Source organism: Mauremys reevesii, linkage group 7 (genome assembly GCF_016161935.1).
Source record: "Mauremys reevesii isolate NIE-2019 linkage group 7, ASM1616193v1, whole genome shotgun sequence".
NCBI lineage: Eukaryota > Metazoa > Chordata > Testudines > Geoemydidae > Mauremys > Mauremys reevesii.
Window position 1 is genome coordinate 38,734,775 of NC_052629.1, and position 17,303 is coordinate 38,752,077.

Genomic DNA, 17,303 nt, shown 5'->3' on the forward strand with positions numbered 1-17,303 from the left:
AACAAAAAACTAGGGCTGTTGCTTAATCACAGTGAACTCATGCGATTAACTCAAAAAAATTAACTGCGATTAAAAAAAGTTGTGATTAATCACGCTGTCAAACAATAGAATACCTATTGAAATTTATTAAATATTTTTGGATGTCTTTCTACATTTTCAAATATATTGATTTATATTACAGCACAGAATACAAAGTGTACAGTGCTCACTTTATATCATTTTTTATTGCAAATATTTGCACTGTAAAAATGATAAACAAAAGAAATAGTATTTTTCATTTCACCTCATACAAGTACTGTAGTGCAATCTCTATAGTGAAATTGTAACTTGCAAATGTATATTTTATTTTTTGTTACATAACTGCAATCAAAAACAAAACAATGTAAAACTTTATAGCCTCCAAGTCCACTCAGTCCTACTTCTTGTTCAACCAATCACTAAGACAAACACAATTGTTTATTTTTATGGGAGATACTGCTGCCTGCTTCTTATTTACAATGTCACCTGAAAGTGAGAACAGGCATTTGCAGGGCAGTTTTGTAGCTGGCATTGCAAGGTATTTGTGCCACCTATGCTAAACATTCGTATGCCTCTTCATGCTTCAATAACCATTCTGGGGGACACGCTTCCATGCTGATGATGCTCGTTTAAAAAATAGTTTGTTAGGTAAATTTGTGACTGAACTCCTTGGGGGAGAATTGTGTGTCTCCTGCTCTGTTTTACCCGCATTCTACCATATATTTCATTTTATATCAGTCTCGGATGATGACCCAGCACATGTTTGTTTTAGGAACACTTTCACTGCAGATTTGACAAAATGCAAAGAAGGTACCAATGTGAGATTTCTAAAAATAACTACAGCACTTGACCCAAGGTTTAAGAATCTGAAGTGCCTTCCAGAATCTGAGAGGGACAAGGTGTGGAGCATGCTTTCAAAAGTCTTAAGAGAGCAACACTCAGATGCGGAAACTACAGAACCCAAACCACCAAAAAATAAAATCAGCCTTCTGCTGGTGGCATCTGATTCAGATGATGAAATGAACATGAGTCAGTCTGCTCTGCTTTGGATTGTTGTTGAGCAGAACCCATCATCAGCATGGACACACATCCTCTGGAATGGTGGTTGAAGCATGAAGGGACATATGAATCTTTAGCACATCTGGCATGTAAATATCTTGTGACGCTAGTTACAACAGTGCCATGCGAACACATGTTCTCACTATCAGGTGATATTGTAAACAAAAAGTGGGCAGTATTATCTCCTGCAATGTAACCAAACTTGTTTGTCTGAGCGATTGGCTGAAGTAGGACTGGATGGACTTTATAGGCTCTAAAGTTTTACATTGTTTTATTTTTGATTGCAGTTATTTTTTTACATAATTCTACATTTGTAAGTTCAACTTTCATGATAGAGATTGCACTACAGTACTTGAATTAGGTAAATTGAAATGCACTATTTTTTTTTACAGTGCAAATATTTGTAATAAAAAATAAGTATAAAGTGAACACTGTACACTTCATATTCTGTGTTGTAATTGAAATCAATATATTTGAAAATGTAGAAAACATCCAAAAATATTTAAGTAAATGGTATTCTATTGTTTAACAGTGCAATTAATAGCAATATTTTTTTTAATCACTTGACAGCCCTACAAAAAACATTAGTGTTCATAATCTATCAGAGTATAGTATGTGAGTTGTAGATTTGGCAGAATTCTTTTTTTATGATTTTGACTGATTATTATTTTAAGAACCTTTTTATTTTTATCAATTTAAACTTTCACTTTCCTGGTAAAAGTAAAGCTTTCTAACCATTAAAACACAAATTGTCAATGTCCCATGTCAGAATATACAAAGTGAATATCTTAAATCAAACTCTCATAAGTTCTCAAGCAGAATTTTTCTCACCTTGCCTATCTGTACATTTTGATTAGCATTGATGGAAATATTTTTTATTGGTTTATGTCTGTCTGGTGAAATTGACATTTACCAATAAAAATCTAATCCTTCCAAGCCTAGTTATCCAATGTTAATGGACTAGGGAAAGGATTATCTTCATTCTGAATTTTTATATGTGGTACATGCCAAACAGTGCAAGTTTGTTTTTTCTCTTCTTCTTCGGTGTTAAATTTGTTTGATCTTAAAGCTTTTAAGATCATTGACAGGCCCATTTAGTATGCATGCAAACTATCATCGTATTCCTAGCTAGAAGTATTGTGACAACCACTTTTGGTTTGGTATTACATAATACTGACTTCTTAGCAGTACTGTTTTAAACTTGTCTCTTACTGTGACAATTTCTTCATTTGGAAATATCTTTACTTGAAGTATTCACATGGCTTTCCCTATGGCAGTCTTTCCTAACTAAGTAAAAATTATATTTATGGTGATTTTTAAAGATTTTTCCCTCTCCTCCAAAACGAAGAGCAACAGGCCACCTTAGATCTACACAGGGAACCTGAGAAGCCAGTGTACTTGCACTGTTTTGTTGCAGGCATCAGATTCCTAGCAATTACATTAAAGATATCAAAGAAATTTGAAACTATTATTTTTTCTTTACTTATTCAGAAGTCACAGGGATGCTTTAGCTTTGAGGCCCTCAACCACCTAATCTTGGGTTTTTTTCCTTCATAATTATTAAAAGGAAGGGTTTCCTCAACTGATGACTGCAACAGAAAGATATTTCTCTTTTAACTGTGTGCAGCCTGGACTTAAACCTGTGCACATGTTCTCTAACAAAATGCATGTTCACAGATTTGTACAGGTCACAAAGATGTTGTGTGTTTTAAAAACTCCCTGATGTCATCATGATCAGCTGAGTAATGCTGGAAAACCCTACTCTTTGCACCTGCAAAGAGAAATCACTTCTTAAGGTAAGTATATTTGCGGCTTAAAAGCTAGAGGAAGGCCCTGATTGTAGCAGAGCAATTGTGGTTCTGTTGCACAGAGGGCATAAGGAGGGCCTGCTCAGAGGTTCTGTGCTGCCATGGAGCTGAGTTCCAGGAGCACTTTGCTGCCCAAACATGCAGGGGGAGCTAGCTTGGAGCTGGTGGATCAGCAAGTAAGTAGATTCACCAGCCAAACATTCTTCCTTCTCTCTTCTCTCCAAAAAAGTGATGTTCAGTAGGGTGTGGGTTTCTGCAGTAGTGGTCAGGGATGGCTCTGCTGTTGTTCCAAAGCCTTGGGGGAGGATTCCATCCCTCATTGTCAGCTGCATGCCTTTCCAGTGCACAGCCCGCAAACTTGGGCTGTGTGCTGGTGAATAGATTTTGGTCCAAAGTTGCCATAGTTTTGAGAAGACTCTTTAAATTCAGAAAGGACCCTTAAAAAACCCCAGTAGCATAAATCTTGTTTTTTGTCTTTTACAGCCTGATAGTGCATATCAAGGGGGAGTGTTTTTTCTCACAGTACATTTTCCAACAGACTATCCTTTCAAACCACCAAAGGTAAATACTTAATTGTCCTAAAAGTGTTATGAAAGTCCTAGGTTAGGACTTTGTTTCTGTGTCTTAACTGTTTAAAACTCAGGTTTTTTTAAGTTCAAAGCGAAAAGCCAGTGTAAAATACCTATTCATATTGATTAATATATCAGACCCTATAACCCAGTTTTAACATTTGGTCAGCTCTTTGTACAGTAGGCTATTAGTGGTGATAAAAGTCCACATTGTGTACTTCTGTGGGTCATTCATCATTCATGCCCGTCACCCCAACCGGGGTATGGGCCGCCAACAACAGATCTCCATAGTCTTCTATCCTGGGCCATTCGCTCTAGCTGGTTCCAGGTATAGCCCATTTTTTTGCTATCAACCTGAAGGTCGCGTCGCCAGGTATTTCTTGGGCGGCCTCTTTTCCGCTTGCCTTGGGGGTTCCACTGCAGTGCCTGTCTGGTGATGTTGGTTGGCTGCTTGCGTAGTGTATGTCCTATCCAGCCCCACCTTCTCCTTCTAATTTCTTCCTCTGCTGGGAGTTGATGGGTCCTCTCCAAGAGGTGGATGTTACTGATGGTGTCTGGCCAGTGGGTGGCAGCTCTAAAAATAAATAACTGGGTATTAAAGGGGCAACACTTGTGGTGCCAGTTGCAGTAAGCAGAACTTGAAGCTAACCTCTTTGTTTGTTAATCACAGATTGCTTTCACAACAAAAATATACCATCCAAACATAAACAGTAATGGGAGTATTTGCCTTGATATCCTGAGGTCACAGTGGTCACCAGCTTTGACTGTATCAAAAGGTAACTCCATAGATGTACTAATGATTTTATGCATCTGTAATAGTAATGATGGTGAACATTTTGATAATGCTATGGCACTTTTAGGTCAGCCTTACTGTGCATTCCTACATTGACAGTAGCTGAAAAACAGCAGTGGCAAAGGGTGGGAGTAAGAACTTTTTTCCTACAGTATTTAAATGGGAAATTCCACAAGATTCCTGACTCTTTCAGATCATGCAACCTTTTTTACACTTCAGATGTCACATTAGACAGTGAGTCATATGTATGACTAGCAACTATTATTCAATTTCTGCCACTTAAGTGTGGGATGCTGGGAATGGAAAAACAAGTTAGATATAGGCATTATATTTAGTATTTTAACATTAAAGAGGTGTCATGGGTGATCAGGCACCCTGCCTTCCTGTGACTTGCTCAGCTACGGAGAATAAGCTAACCCAGATCTGTCTGTGAATAGTTAATTGGAGAAGTAGCTGGGTGCTGTTTAGTTAAGGAACACTTGAGCCTTATAAAGGGTTATGAGGGCTCAGGGAGGAGCCCAGAATACAGAGAGAAAGCTCTTGAGGAGATTGTTCCTGTATGGGGCTGGGTAGGAGCCTATTCCCGGTAATATCTCCTTGCAGAGCAGAGGCTCCTGGGGAGAGGAACCACACCCAGAACACAGTGCCAGAGGAGAGAGACTGCAAAGCTTCCCAGGCAGGGAGGCCTGAGATACCCTGAGTCAGCAAGGGAGAGACTTCAGAGATCCCAGCAGCAGAGAAGCCTGGGGACTTGTGGCAGAAGGAGAAGGCTTGTTTGCATACCATGTGTGGCAGTTGATTAAATAAACCCAGACCCCTGTAGGGGCATTGTTCACTGAATACAAGCCTCATTGAACTTATTGAAAGCACCCTAGGGGAAACTGGGGTAGAGACATAACCATGATTGCACACAGGGCTTCCAGGGGTGCTCCAAAGGTGGGTACCTGGTATATCACAAGGGGTTCTGTTGTGCGCACGTGTGTGTATATACAAATATAAAAAAAACTTTCACTACATGCGCATATAGAGGAGAGAGTAAACCTAATGTTGTCTGATTTGTCATAAACCCACAAAAGCAAGGAGATTCAAACTTAAATGGAAAATCCCATCCTTCACCCATCCTGTCCTTTATCCATGTCTTGGTATTGAGGCAGACCTAAAATATCAGATGGCTCACTGCTTTGGGAGATCCTTGCTACATGTGAGCATAAATAGATGGATTTTAGGGTAATGTTTGGGATTGACTGTGAACCATCTTCCTGTAGGGTAAATCTAGCCTTTTAATTATGCTTTTATGGGGGGGAAGGGAAACTGTTCTGACTATATCACCTTCATGTGTGAGATAGCACAGTCTGTTGGCCCTCAAATCTTCAGCAAATAAAGCTGCTCGATTATCTAAGCAGTCTAGTGTAGCATTCAGATTTTCTCAAGTTTTGAGCATGTTGGCTCTTGGAACAGTAAGGCTGAGGTTAGATAGTTTTGCCTGGCACAGCTCTTTGTATTATGGGGGTTGTAGGAGTTCCATTTAAGGTGCATCTTTCTTTAAGTGTAGGCACCAGAACTGCTTTTCTTTTCTCATCCATACTACTCATGACACTTACCCAGCCCTTTCCTTAACACTCTCTATGTAGTAATATAAAATACAATCTGACTATTAATGATGAAACTTCTTTAAAAATCTAGAAGGTTAAACAATGTAATGTTTCCTTAGGTACTTAATAAGGCCCTAAACAATGTCTCCTTTTAGAATAGTGTCATTACATTTTCAGTTGGAACAAGACAAAATTGTTGAGTCTTTATCTGATCTAAATTGCTCCATTCAGGTACCGCTATTATAGCATCTTGTATAATGCAGCTGCTGCCCACACACACACCAATTCTGTGCAAGACAGACTCAATAGCTACATAAAAAAGTCTAAATTTACTTTGATTGCGGGGGTAGATGCATAAGGAACATCTTGTGTATACTTGTTCTGCAGCTTTCTGTATAAATTGGCCACTTGTCCTGTCACTGAGCAACCGTTGTCGTCTTCCCTGTTAATGTCAGAGGACATATTTTAAAAAAAGAAGAAAAGCGGGGGAGGGAAGATGTCAGCCATTTGCATCTTATAGTCTCAGATTTAAAGGCTACACGTTTTTCTTAAATGCTCTTTTATTATTAGTGGTGATTGGTCTGTCCCCTGGTTCACGCTTTAGGTAGAATGCTTTTAAAGTCTTAATTTCATTCATGTGCATGTACATTGCATATCTCAAACTGGTGCCTCACCTGAATGGTTGATGGAAGTTTATTTTATCACTTGCACATATGTTCTTGCTGAGCAGGATTAAAGGACCATATGTCTGCTAAAGAGGTCACTGCTCAATGTGACCAGTCAAGCAACTTGAGTTGTCAAATATTAGTGACTTATGTTGATTTTTATAAGTGCCAAAAACTTCAGCACAAAATGATTGAAACTGACACAGCCAAAAATACCATTAATATTAAACTGAATTCAAACTTTAATATGGTAAAAAAACCACCATAAAACAAAATGATTAAACAGTAAATTGTGCAATTACTGTGGGAACAGTAGGTGAGTTAGGAGTACCCTTGCTCACGGAGTTCTGCAGATCATTAAATATAATCTAATCCCCTCTTTGCATGATGTCTGCATTATTTTTTGTCATTTCTCCCCCCCCACACACACACACACACTATACCTCTAACATTGGAGATAAGAGTTACATTGTTTGAAGATGATTAGAAAGAATATGGCAAAAAGTCAGAAGTATATCAGCTCATTTTCTTGTGTTTTTCCTGAGCAAAAAGTTAAATAGATTTTGCTAGACACAAGATTGTCTCCATAAAGCAAATTTAACTAATCCTATTACATGCTGGAGATGTCATCAGCATAACTTTTTCTTGCCATGAATTATCTAAATATTGGCACAGTATATACAGAAGTGTTTCCAGAGTTCTGAATATAAATATATGGCCCTCTCCCAAAATCTGTGTGCCAGTATTTGTGATAGAATTAAATCTGCCCAAGAATGCCAATAAATTAGTACTGACATCTGTTGGTGGCAAAATTTGTAGTATTTAGAACTCAAAATCTAATACCTAGTGTATTCAAATTGGGTGAAAATTTTCATATGCAGTCTTACTGGAGAAAATAAATGTAAGTTGGCTACAAAATTGGAAAAAATACACTAAAATCTGGTGTTGCATGATAGTGTGACAGAATATAAAATAGATGTATTTGTAATTGGTACATGCTGATCCTGTGACCTTGCACTAAGCCCTCTGTCAGAAAGTTAGTCTTTCTCAATGAGAAACTAATTGTATTGGTTTTAAAGCAAAAAGGCTTGCAGTCTGATAAAATGTTCAATGACAGTATGTAGATTTGTTTAACGCGTGTAAGTCAAAATTGTCAGTTGTTTCACTTCTAAGGCCTGAGTCCTGTAGTGAATTCCTCACAAGCACATGGGTCTGCATGGTGTGTTTATTGTGCATCAGGCTTTTGGAGCGTACAGTCTCTGGGTCAGGGACCATATCCTCATGTATGTCTATACAGCATTGAGCAGAATGGGGCCATGATCCTGAGTGAGGTTTATGGGCAGACCTGTAGTATAAAGATTTAATACTAATGAAGTGCATTTGTTTCCCAAAATTTATCACTGTATATAGTAAGGTATTATAGAAAATAAGACAAAGAAGTAAACCCTTCCTTAATTTTCTTTTTTTAGTTTTATTGTCCATATGCTCCTTACTTTGTGATCCTAATCCTGATGACCCTTTAGTACCAGATATTGCACAAATCTACAAGTCAGACAAGGAAAAGTAAGTAACTTTTTGATATTTAGAGGCTTGTTTTTAATCTGCTACACATAAAACATTCCCTCTCATTCTTTGAAGAATTCTCTTCATATATGCTCACAAAACTTAGGTATACCAAAGATATACATATCTAAGCCTTTAAACAATAGACGTCTAACGAGAACCCATGTAACAGTTTTATAACTTCAACTAAACTACTTTAGTAGACTGGAGAGTTACACAAATTAACACTGATATTTCCTAATATTTTAGTGCAAAAATCTGTACATATAACTGTGACACTTCTCTTTTGTATGTTTACATTAGTTTTAAACTACATGAGGACAAATAATATATTTGAGGTGGTATGTGGTCCTGTCATTAAAGACTTATTGACTTGTGCCTCTGCCAAAAGGTTAAAAGATATTGAACATGCATATTAAATTTTGACATTTGTTTTCCCAAATACAACTTCTGTCTAAAATATAGAAAATATTGACAAGTTTTTTCCATAGCCACATTCATCTAACAAACAGCAACATCCTACAGCAAAAATGGACTTTTCTTAACTTTGACCTCAATTTAGAACTGGTGGGAGAGCTTGTATCAGGATGGCAACCTAGGCAACTAATGGCTGCAGTAGTGCATACTTCTAGTGCAGAGGAGATTTAAATTAAAAGGACTTAATCTCTAAAGATACCATATTGACTGGATTCCTACTCTTTGGTCTTAGTCTTGTTCTCAAAGCACACCTGGAACTCCCAAAGCTGAATTTTGATGGCTTCAGACAGCACCCTGTTACACATCCCTGCCATGGATGTGTAACAGCATTGAAGCACTGTAATCCAAGTACATTGCATGGCTGTAGCCCCAGAACGTCTGGTACCAGTGTTTTGTGGTCAGCTGAGTCTCCAGGTCTTTGGCACATAGTGGAAGTTTATCTCCAGAACAGTGCAGTGTAGAGTGAATTCTCTAAGCACTTCAGACTCTAGAGGCTGATGTCTCTGGATATCTCAGGAAGTTGATGCCTTGGCACAATATGGGGCACTTCATATAGGGGTGGCTAGAGGCTCTAGGCCCTCAGCATATTACAGACCAGACTTGGGAATTTCCAAAGGGTTCCCTGGAGGAATTTTGGAGTGCCAGTGTCTTGGAATCTCTGGAGCTTTCCCCTGGTGTATCAGACACTAGTACTGTGAGAGTGGCTTGAAGAGTCTTGGTGGTAGCACGGGGTAGGGGACGAGGGAGAAGAGGACAAGGGAGGCGGCATGCATCTCAAAGAGCTTGTACTTGAGACAATCTCCTCCGCAAGTAAAGCTGCGTATTTCCAATGAGACAGGAACATCTGTATATGCTTCCTCCTTCTAACTCCTGTTTCTAAATTTTTTTCTTATGTTTAGAGGGAATATTGATTCATTGGTCCTATAACCACAATCTGAGTGTTTAACCGTCATTCCAAATAGTGGAATGCTTGACTAGTCTAATGAGCAAGTGATGTGATAACAGAGTAACTTGGGGGTACACCAGTCCTCCACACCAGGGTGCTCAAAGTAGGTGGGGGATTGAGCTTTCTTCCTAGAGGTCCTGTGGAACATGTTTCTTGGTCTGGATAGTCCAAGAGAAGTCCAGGATGTGGTCTGTTTGCTAAAACAGACACATTGAAACTCAGTTGCAGCATATGCCCTAAACTGTTTTCTGCAAAAGTATTCTAGTACAGCGGACCCTCGCAAGAACGTGTGTCTATATAGCGTGAATTTGCTTATAGCATGGGACCGTGCATGGATCCCAAATTTAATTACCTTCATTGGAATCCATCGTAATGCGGTCCCCACGTTAACGTGAGACTGCGCATGGATCCAAAACCCCGTGTTCTAGCGAGGGTCCGGTGTACCTGTGACATCTGAACCACATGAGAGCATCTTAGTGGGCCTGAAAACACAATACATAATATCAATGAAGATGCAGCTAACTCAATGTCTCGCTCTTAGTGATTGTCCTAACCCCTTTCAGATTCCATAAATTCAGATTGTTTGCTCCCTGGGTCAAGTATTTGGTAGACACTATTAGGTTGTTGGTGGATGTGTTTTGGTATGCATATTGGCTACCTGTGATTCTGGTTGAAATCCTAGCCTTATTCAAGTCATTGGGGCAGTTTTTCACTCATGGTGTTCATGCTAATTGCTGGTAGCCTAGGGGATCTGCTCTTTAGTATCTTAATCAGTTATACTCATTGTTCCAGGATCTCTAGAGTCTGTATGGAATATCTGGAAGAGATCACAAACTGCTTGTAAAATGTGAACAAGTTGGTGTGTGCCTGCTGCAATAATTTAACAAAATACCCATTAATACCAGCACTAATATGAAAGGTACTTACCAGGTATATGTTTGACATTGACTGACTGTCATCTACATATTACAGATAGAATCAGATTTAGCTTTTTAATACTTATCCATTCAGGAGCTTTTTGGTACACCTACAGATGGTCTGTAGTTCTTCCTCACTGGGCACAGTTTCCTGAAGGTAACTGAGGATTGTTTTCAATTTGAAAACTGTTCTATTCGTCAAGTTGTGTTGGGGTCTTTGCTTATGTTAGATGGAGGTTATGGTCTTGTTAAAGGAAATTCCTCTGCTGAAACAGTCTTTCTTGTTCGTGGAGTGGACATTTTTGCAGACTACGGTAGTTTTTCTTGCCAGTTATGATGATTGGTGTAATCAAAGCGTCTGACCCATTTTGCAAGCACCTGCCCCAATATTTGAACTTATTTGTATATCTGCCTTGTAATACAAACCCTATCATTCTCAAGATGAAGAAATCAGGGCTCAGCCTTTGCTTGTTTATTTACTCAATATTTCTTCCTCCTGTTGTTTTTGGAGGGGAGGGGGGGGTTGAAAAGTCTCCATGTTTCTTAAGATGGTGTGGAAATTCCCCATACAGTTTCTTGGAGAATCTCTTGGTTTATGGAGATTCCTTCTTCGAAGTGAGGACTAAGAATCCAATCAGTATGGCATGGTTTAAGAAAGGAAAATTTGCTTGTAACTCTACTTCTTTGAAGATATCCTTTGGTTGGCTTTCTATTGAATTTATCTCCCCTCAGATTTGGGAGGTGAAAGTCATGGCTGACTAAACTCTGGTTATGCTATATACCAACTTTTACCAATATTAACGTAGAGTCCAAGGAGTTATGTTCCATTAGCATGTGTTTTGCAGATGATGGAGACTGCTGCAGTTAGTGCACAAGTTACATATATTGGCATCTTAAAGGGAGGCAATTAGGTTATATAGGTTTGCAAAAGTTCTTGCTTCCCTTTTATTTGAAGAAGGAACTAACAGGTGGGGGCACAAGAGGCTGCTGAGCCTACCGTCAGGAGTTTAATATGCCACGTGCTACTACCAAGGCAAGGAGAGAGTTGGCTAGGAGGTTTGGGAGTTCTGGCCAGTCTCATGAAGGAAGGAAAAGACCCAAGGGTAGAAATCAAGTCAAATGATACTTTCGGAGAAGCATAATTACTTACCTTTTGAGTGTCAAAGTTTAGACGTTGTTGGCAGACTATGGCAGTTGTGACACTAACTGACAACTATAAGAAGTAGTACAAAAAAAAACTTCCTAGGTTTTGACCTAGCTCAATAAAAGATCTTTTATACCTAAATAATATTTTGGAAATAACTTTGTAATAATGACATTAGAATGAACAAGGTCAAATTGTTAATGGTATATAGTTAGCTTTAATGCAAATCTTACCTTTCTTCTGGGAAAAGTCTTTAAAAACTTGTTTAACTTACCCTAAAGTGAATTTCTACAGCCAAAATAGAATTGACATTGAGAAACAGATGGTGAAATAAACAGTCTTGTGCTTCAGTATATGGTGTGCATTGTTTTAATGACCTACTACTTGCCTGCATTAATTATCTAATATGTTTCTAATATATTCATAAGTATGCTATGCTAGAGTTGTTGATTCGGCACTGTTTTTTGTGCACAGTGGAACTATTAGCAAAAAACTGATTACATATGCACAAACTGTACATTTCTTACATTTTTAATGCAATCATAGAAGACTGCTGTGGTTAATTTTATTTTTTAGGTAGTCCCAAAACTGAGCATATGTATCTATATGCTATGGATTATTTATTTTGTTTCTTGGGGAAAGAGTTACTATGTAAAACAGTTCTTATATTTCACAAGATTATAATCAATCCCAAAAAGTAGAGAGCCAGTAACACATCATTTGAGTACTTACTTAGATGTTGTGGATCATATAGCTATCTTCATTGAAATGCCTTCTTTCTACACATACAGATACAACAGACATGCAAGAGAATGGACTCAGAAATATGCAATGTAAACTTGTGAAGACTTTTTTTCATATATACAGAGTACTGTAAATTCTAGGTTTTTTCAAAATTAGAAGTAAATGGAGCACAGTTTACTGTTTCAATGTACCATGAGGCCCTTTTTAATTTTTACCCATGTAAGTGTGTTTCTGGAGCAAGAAAAAACAAAATTCCAAAAATTAATCTTAAAACTGTGAGACTATTTATCCTTTTTTGTATGCTTTGCAAAAGACATTTATTGTGGTTTTTAAGACTCTTGGACTTCTGCATCTTCAGCCTACAAGCTCCCTAATGCAGTTGTAAAGCAACCAAATTATTTTTTGCTGAAAAACTAGATGTTTTACATGAGAAATACTGTATGTGTCTTTAAGATATGTTGTCAGTTTCATAAGTCTCTGTTCAAAAGTTCATTCTGTTAGTTGTTATATAATTTGTATTTTTTTACTGTATAGACTAAATATATTTTATTTACCATGCAAATTAATTCATTTAGACTTTTTTCCTTTAGCACAGTATTCACATGATACAACTGCTACTAATGAAATCAATGAGGTGTTGCTCCCTATGGGCTGTTATACAGACTGACTGCAGATTTCTTAAAACCTAAAATGATCTTTGCACTGTAATTCTTAACATGCTGATTATGGAGAAACACTTGGTTTTTTAATTCTGTTGCATACTTGACTTAATTTTATTGCAATGTGAACTAATTGCACTGCTATGTAGAAAGATATGTAACTGTTTTGTTTGTTGCTATTCATAACTGATTTCCCCCCCCCCCCCCATATTGGCAACATAATATTCTCACAGACCTTTTACAAACCTTACTGTAGCTTTTTCCATATAAATAAAATGCATTTTCTACTATTTGTCTTGGCTATTATTTAAATCTTGCATAACCTTGCAAGTGCTTGCTCTAAAATTAAAAGATCGGAGTATTAAGTTATGCATGTGAATTATAGACGAAGGGGAAAATAAAGCCATGCATCTGATATTTAATTCTAACTGTTGCAATTAATTTTGTTAGCTGTAGCCCAATTTATTTAACATGTTATACCCATTGTTTTGTATTGTGTGGGATTCAACTTTGCTGAAATTGTAGTGTGTGTGTGTGTGTGTGTGTGTATATATATATATATATATATATATATATATATATATATATATATATATATATATATATATATATATATATATAAAAAACAATTCTCTTTTGACAAGAAAAAAATCACGTTTGGGCATCAGACACTTCACATAAATTGATATAAATGAATACTTTCCATATCAGAATGTCATGGTAAAGAATCTTCCCTCATTTATGTCTAACAATATTTTGGTCTAATATTTTTCACACGTGAAGTTAACTTTTCCATTAACTGTGTCATCTCAGTCTACTTCACAATGCATGTAGAAAATCCATAGTATTGGAAAAGCAGATTTTGTTTTTAAACTAAAAATAAAAGCATTTTAATCTCAAACCACAGATTTTTTTCCCCCCTCAGGATGCTAAATGTAAATAAATAAATAAATACATTGCATGATTAGCCTATTGCTTTGAACTTTCTGCATTAAGCAAAACTGGATTGAATGGGAAATTTGCCACTACAGGAGCCAAAACCTCTGAGTGCAAGCTAACTCCAGTGCTTTCTCTTGCACCAAGGAAAATATGCCATTTCCTGTAGCAAACATCTAACTGGAATGTGTAGAACAGCATGCATGCTAGAAACTTTTTCTACCATTGGAATTTTTTTTATTCATTAATACTTGTTTAAAATTCCTTGATTCACCATTGCCCAGAATATAAAACAGCAGCACAAATTGGTCACTTGTGAAATGTCTTTTTTTTTTTTTTTCTAATGTACAATTGACTTTTGAGAGCAACACTGAAGAAGCACTGAAGTTTTTTCACTGCACTGCTTCAAAGAATGTCCCTGTTGTACACTGTAGAATATACCATCTTTAAAATGGTCAATAAAAGTCTTTTAATAGTAAAAATAAATGAGTAATTCCACTCTACTTGAAATGGGATATTACTGCTATGGAAGCTAAAGTATTCACCATTAATTTGTTTTGTATAATATCACTAGTGGGGGGAGAGGAGGAAAAGGCTTCTGAGTAACAGAATCTTTCCCAGAATTCTTTTTCATTTGTTTCTTACATTTTTGTTAGTAATATGCTTGCACCAGAACAAATGGTTTAAATAGTTCTTAGTGTCTTATGCTTAACTGTGTGAAATTTGGAAGCTTGATTTGCATGTTAAAAGGAATTAATTATTCTTTGTCTTTCACTTTTACTAAAACATCAAGGTTAGTTTGAAAATGTTTATAAGTAAATTGGCAATATTTGAGTATACACCATACAAAAAGGAATAGCTTCCCACCATAATGCAAGATCTGTGGGATGAGCAATAGAAATCAAATTAACTGACCATGATGAACTGACTGCAGCACTAGTTTTCACTCTAACTTTATAGGATTCTTTGAAGATAAGTGTCTTGAAGACATCCTTTGTAGGAGTTTTCTCAGTGGTATTTTTAGCTGAAATTCAGTTCCTGACTCAGTTATCAACCTGCCTTAAGTAGTCTAGACCTTCTTCTGTCCAAGAAATCATACCTACTAATCTATGGGTCTGATATTCTGATTTCTTTGACTGGCATTTTAGGTAATTCCAAACTTCATCCACCAGGACAACATTTAAATCATTGTTGAATAAGGAAGGATTTTAAGCATTTCCTGGTTAATGTTCTGTCATCATTTATTAGATGATGCATTATGAAGACTTTTTTTTCTTTTCTCTCTTCAAAAGATTGCTCAGTCCTGCTGCTTTCATTATGATGGAATAAACAATGTATAAATAATCTGTGCTTCCCTCCTCTCTATCCAGTCATGTTCTACCATTCACTGTAAAATGCTTCATCTGATTGTCCTCTCTACTCTACGGTGACATCGCCACAACTAAAGGATCTCCATATCTCTGGAAATTCTTGAAAATGTAATCTTAGTTTTATTCTTATTTATTCTTACTCTAATATTACAGACAGCTTGCTTTCTAATAACTTGTTTAACAAATTTCTGATTGTGGTATTTTCTGCCTAAAGATGCCAACTGAGGCCTAAATGACAATAAAAATTAAAAATGTATATCTGTCTCTGTTAAAGAATAATTTGCTCTTTAAGTACTCATATGTCTAATCCTACATTTTTAATATTGTATTCAACTGCTAAGGAATTAATTGGGGCTATTAAAAGCAGCCTTGTATATGGGGAATAGTGGTTTGGAGACTGCAATGGGTGTAAAAAGCAGCTGGGAAGAATACTGAAGACACTGTGATGGAATGCATCATTCCCTCAGAAGGAAACTGCTGTTCCTCAGTGAGGGGAACAGAGAACAAAGGGCATGAGACTGCTCTATGGAGTGAAAAAAAAGGAAGTGCAAAACAGCATAATCAGAGAAGAATTATTATAGGTTAAATACTCTTTTCTCTAAAAATACTATCAGCAAGATTCTCACTCACACAAGAAGCGGAAGGGATGTTGCAAAAGAGTAAAGCTGCTACTACTAGCGGAAAAAGGGAGCTTGTTCTATATTCATATTAACAGTATAAAGAGGAACAAGGTAACAACTGCACTATCAAACACACCATTGAAGTCTTTACTTATCTAAAAATAAATTGGTCAACAAAATAAGGGACACACTGAAAGAAAACAAAAGTGATGGATGAGTTTGATTTATTTTACTTTGGAAGTGAGCTCAAAAGCTGAGTTGAAAAGTCCTATCTCTGAGGGTGAAATCCAAGCAACAAGGGCCAGGGCGAAGGGCACTGGTTTGAAACTTAGGAGGCTGGAGTTCAGTCCTTGCTTGGGCCCAGACTTCATAGGTGACCTTGGGCAAATCATTTAGGCCCACTTGACAGATGGGGAATTGAAACACAGAGAGAGTTGGAGCCAGATCCTCAAATGTGTTTAGACACCTAATTACCATTAAAACCAGTGGAAGTTAAATGTGTATTGTTGAGGACCTGGGCCTAGCCTCTGTGTCTCAATTGCCCATCTCTTAAATGGAAATATTTCTTCCCTACATGCCAGCTGTGTTGTGAGGATAAATACATTAAAATGTGTGAAGTGCCCAGATACTCATAATGGGCCATTTTTAAAGCATTTGTTTATGAAAGAGGACCACTTAGTAGGTCGGTAGATGGTTTTCTAGGGAAACAGCTGAGATGGACTGTTATGTAATGGTTTTGTCTCAAAACAAGTAAGTTTTGACATTGTATCCCTGCAGTCTGAAACCAGAAGGCTATCAGACATCCATTTAGATGTGATCATCCTAATAAAAATATTGCCTGATGCATTGGTATCAAATGAAATAAGATTAGATTGGTCTTCTGAAAGCTTTAGGTGTTTCCAAATATAACCCCAATTATCTTTTTCATAGTGTTGCTATACAGGTTTCTCTGTGTTAGGCAGGTGACTAGGAAAATGTTGGTAGGACAATAGTCCGAGGTTGAATTCATGGTGAGGAATCTCAGTAGAATCACAATACAATTATTCTTGTACAATCTAGTATAAGGTTGATTAGTCAGCTCTGTGAGTGAGAGTGACTGCCACCAGAACTGTGACTTTCCACATTTAAAAAAAAAAATTTCCCACAGGAAGTGGGTGGTTCCAAAGGACCTTTAATCAGCTTTATCAGGACCACATATCTTGGAACACAGGTGCCTCTCATGCTTAGTTTCAATGTTAAATATGACAAGATGTTTTAAGACACTAAGTGGTCTCCTTTCCCTTTTGGACATCAAAGTAGGAAAAATGATACTGGTATTTCTGGACCAATAGACAAAAGAAGCCCCTGGGCTTTGAGACAGGCAGTGAACTTTCATGTCAGAGTACCTAAGACAATGTTGTCACACAACTGTGCCAACAAGCAG

At 37.2% G+C, this 17,303-nt stretch overlaps 1 protein-coding gene and 1 long non-coding RNA gene across 7 annotated transcripts in view; one reads left to right on the plus strand and one right to left on the minus strand.

Annotated features, from left to right (window-relative positions):
- Positions 1–12,442, plus strand: part of UBE2D1 (ubiquitin conjugating enzyme E2 D1) — a 40,448-nt gene extending 28,006 nt beyond the window's left edge. For 2 of the 6 annotated variants that reach the window (XM_039482763.1, XM_039482764.1), the window contains exons 4-7: positions 2,755–2,873; positions 3,369–3,446; positions 4,125–4,230; positions 4,851–5,081. In XM_039482763.1, coding sequence (XP_039338697.1) covers positions 2,823–2,873; positions 3,369–3,446; positions 4,125–4,230; positions 4,851–5,050 — 435 coding nt within the window. In that variant the 5' untranslated portion in view covers positions 2,755–2,822 and the 3' untranslated portion in view covers positions 5,051–5,081. Of the gene's footprint in view, positions 1–2,754; positions 2,874–3,368; positions 3,447–4,124; positions 4,231–4,850; positions 5,082–7,973; positions 8,068–12,342 lie in introns of those variants that run through there. The other 4 variants (XM_039482766.1, XM_039482765.1, XM_039482761.1 and 1 more) reach the window with 3 other exon arrangements.
- LOC120369452 overlaps positions 3,988–17,303 on the minus strand; it is a 35,597-nt gene continuing 22,281 nt past the window's right edge. The window contains exons 3-5 of the long non-coding RNA XR_005583168.1: positions 12,284–12,330; positions 6,173–6,281; positions 3,988–4,028 (exon numbers count right to left, since the gene is read on the minus strand). This is a non-coding gene — a long non-coding RNA (uncharacterized LOC120369452). The remainder of the gene's footprint in view (positions 4,029–6,172; positions 6,282–12,283; positions 12,331–17,303) is intronic.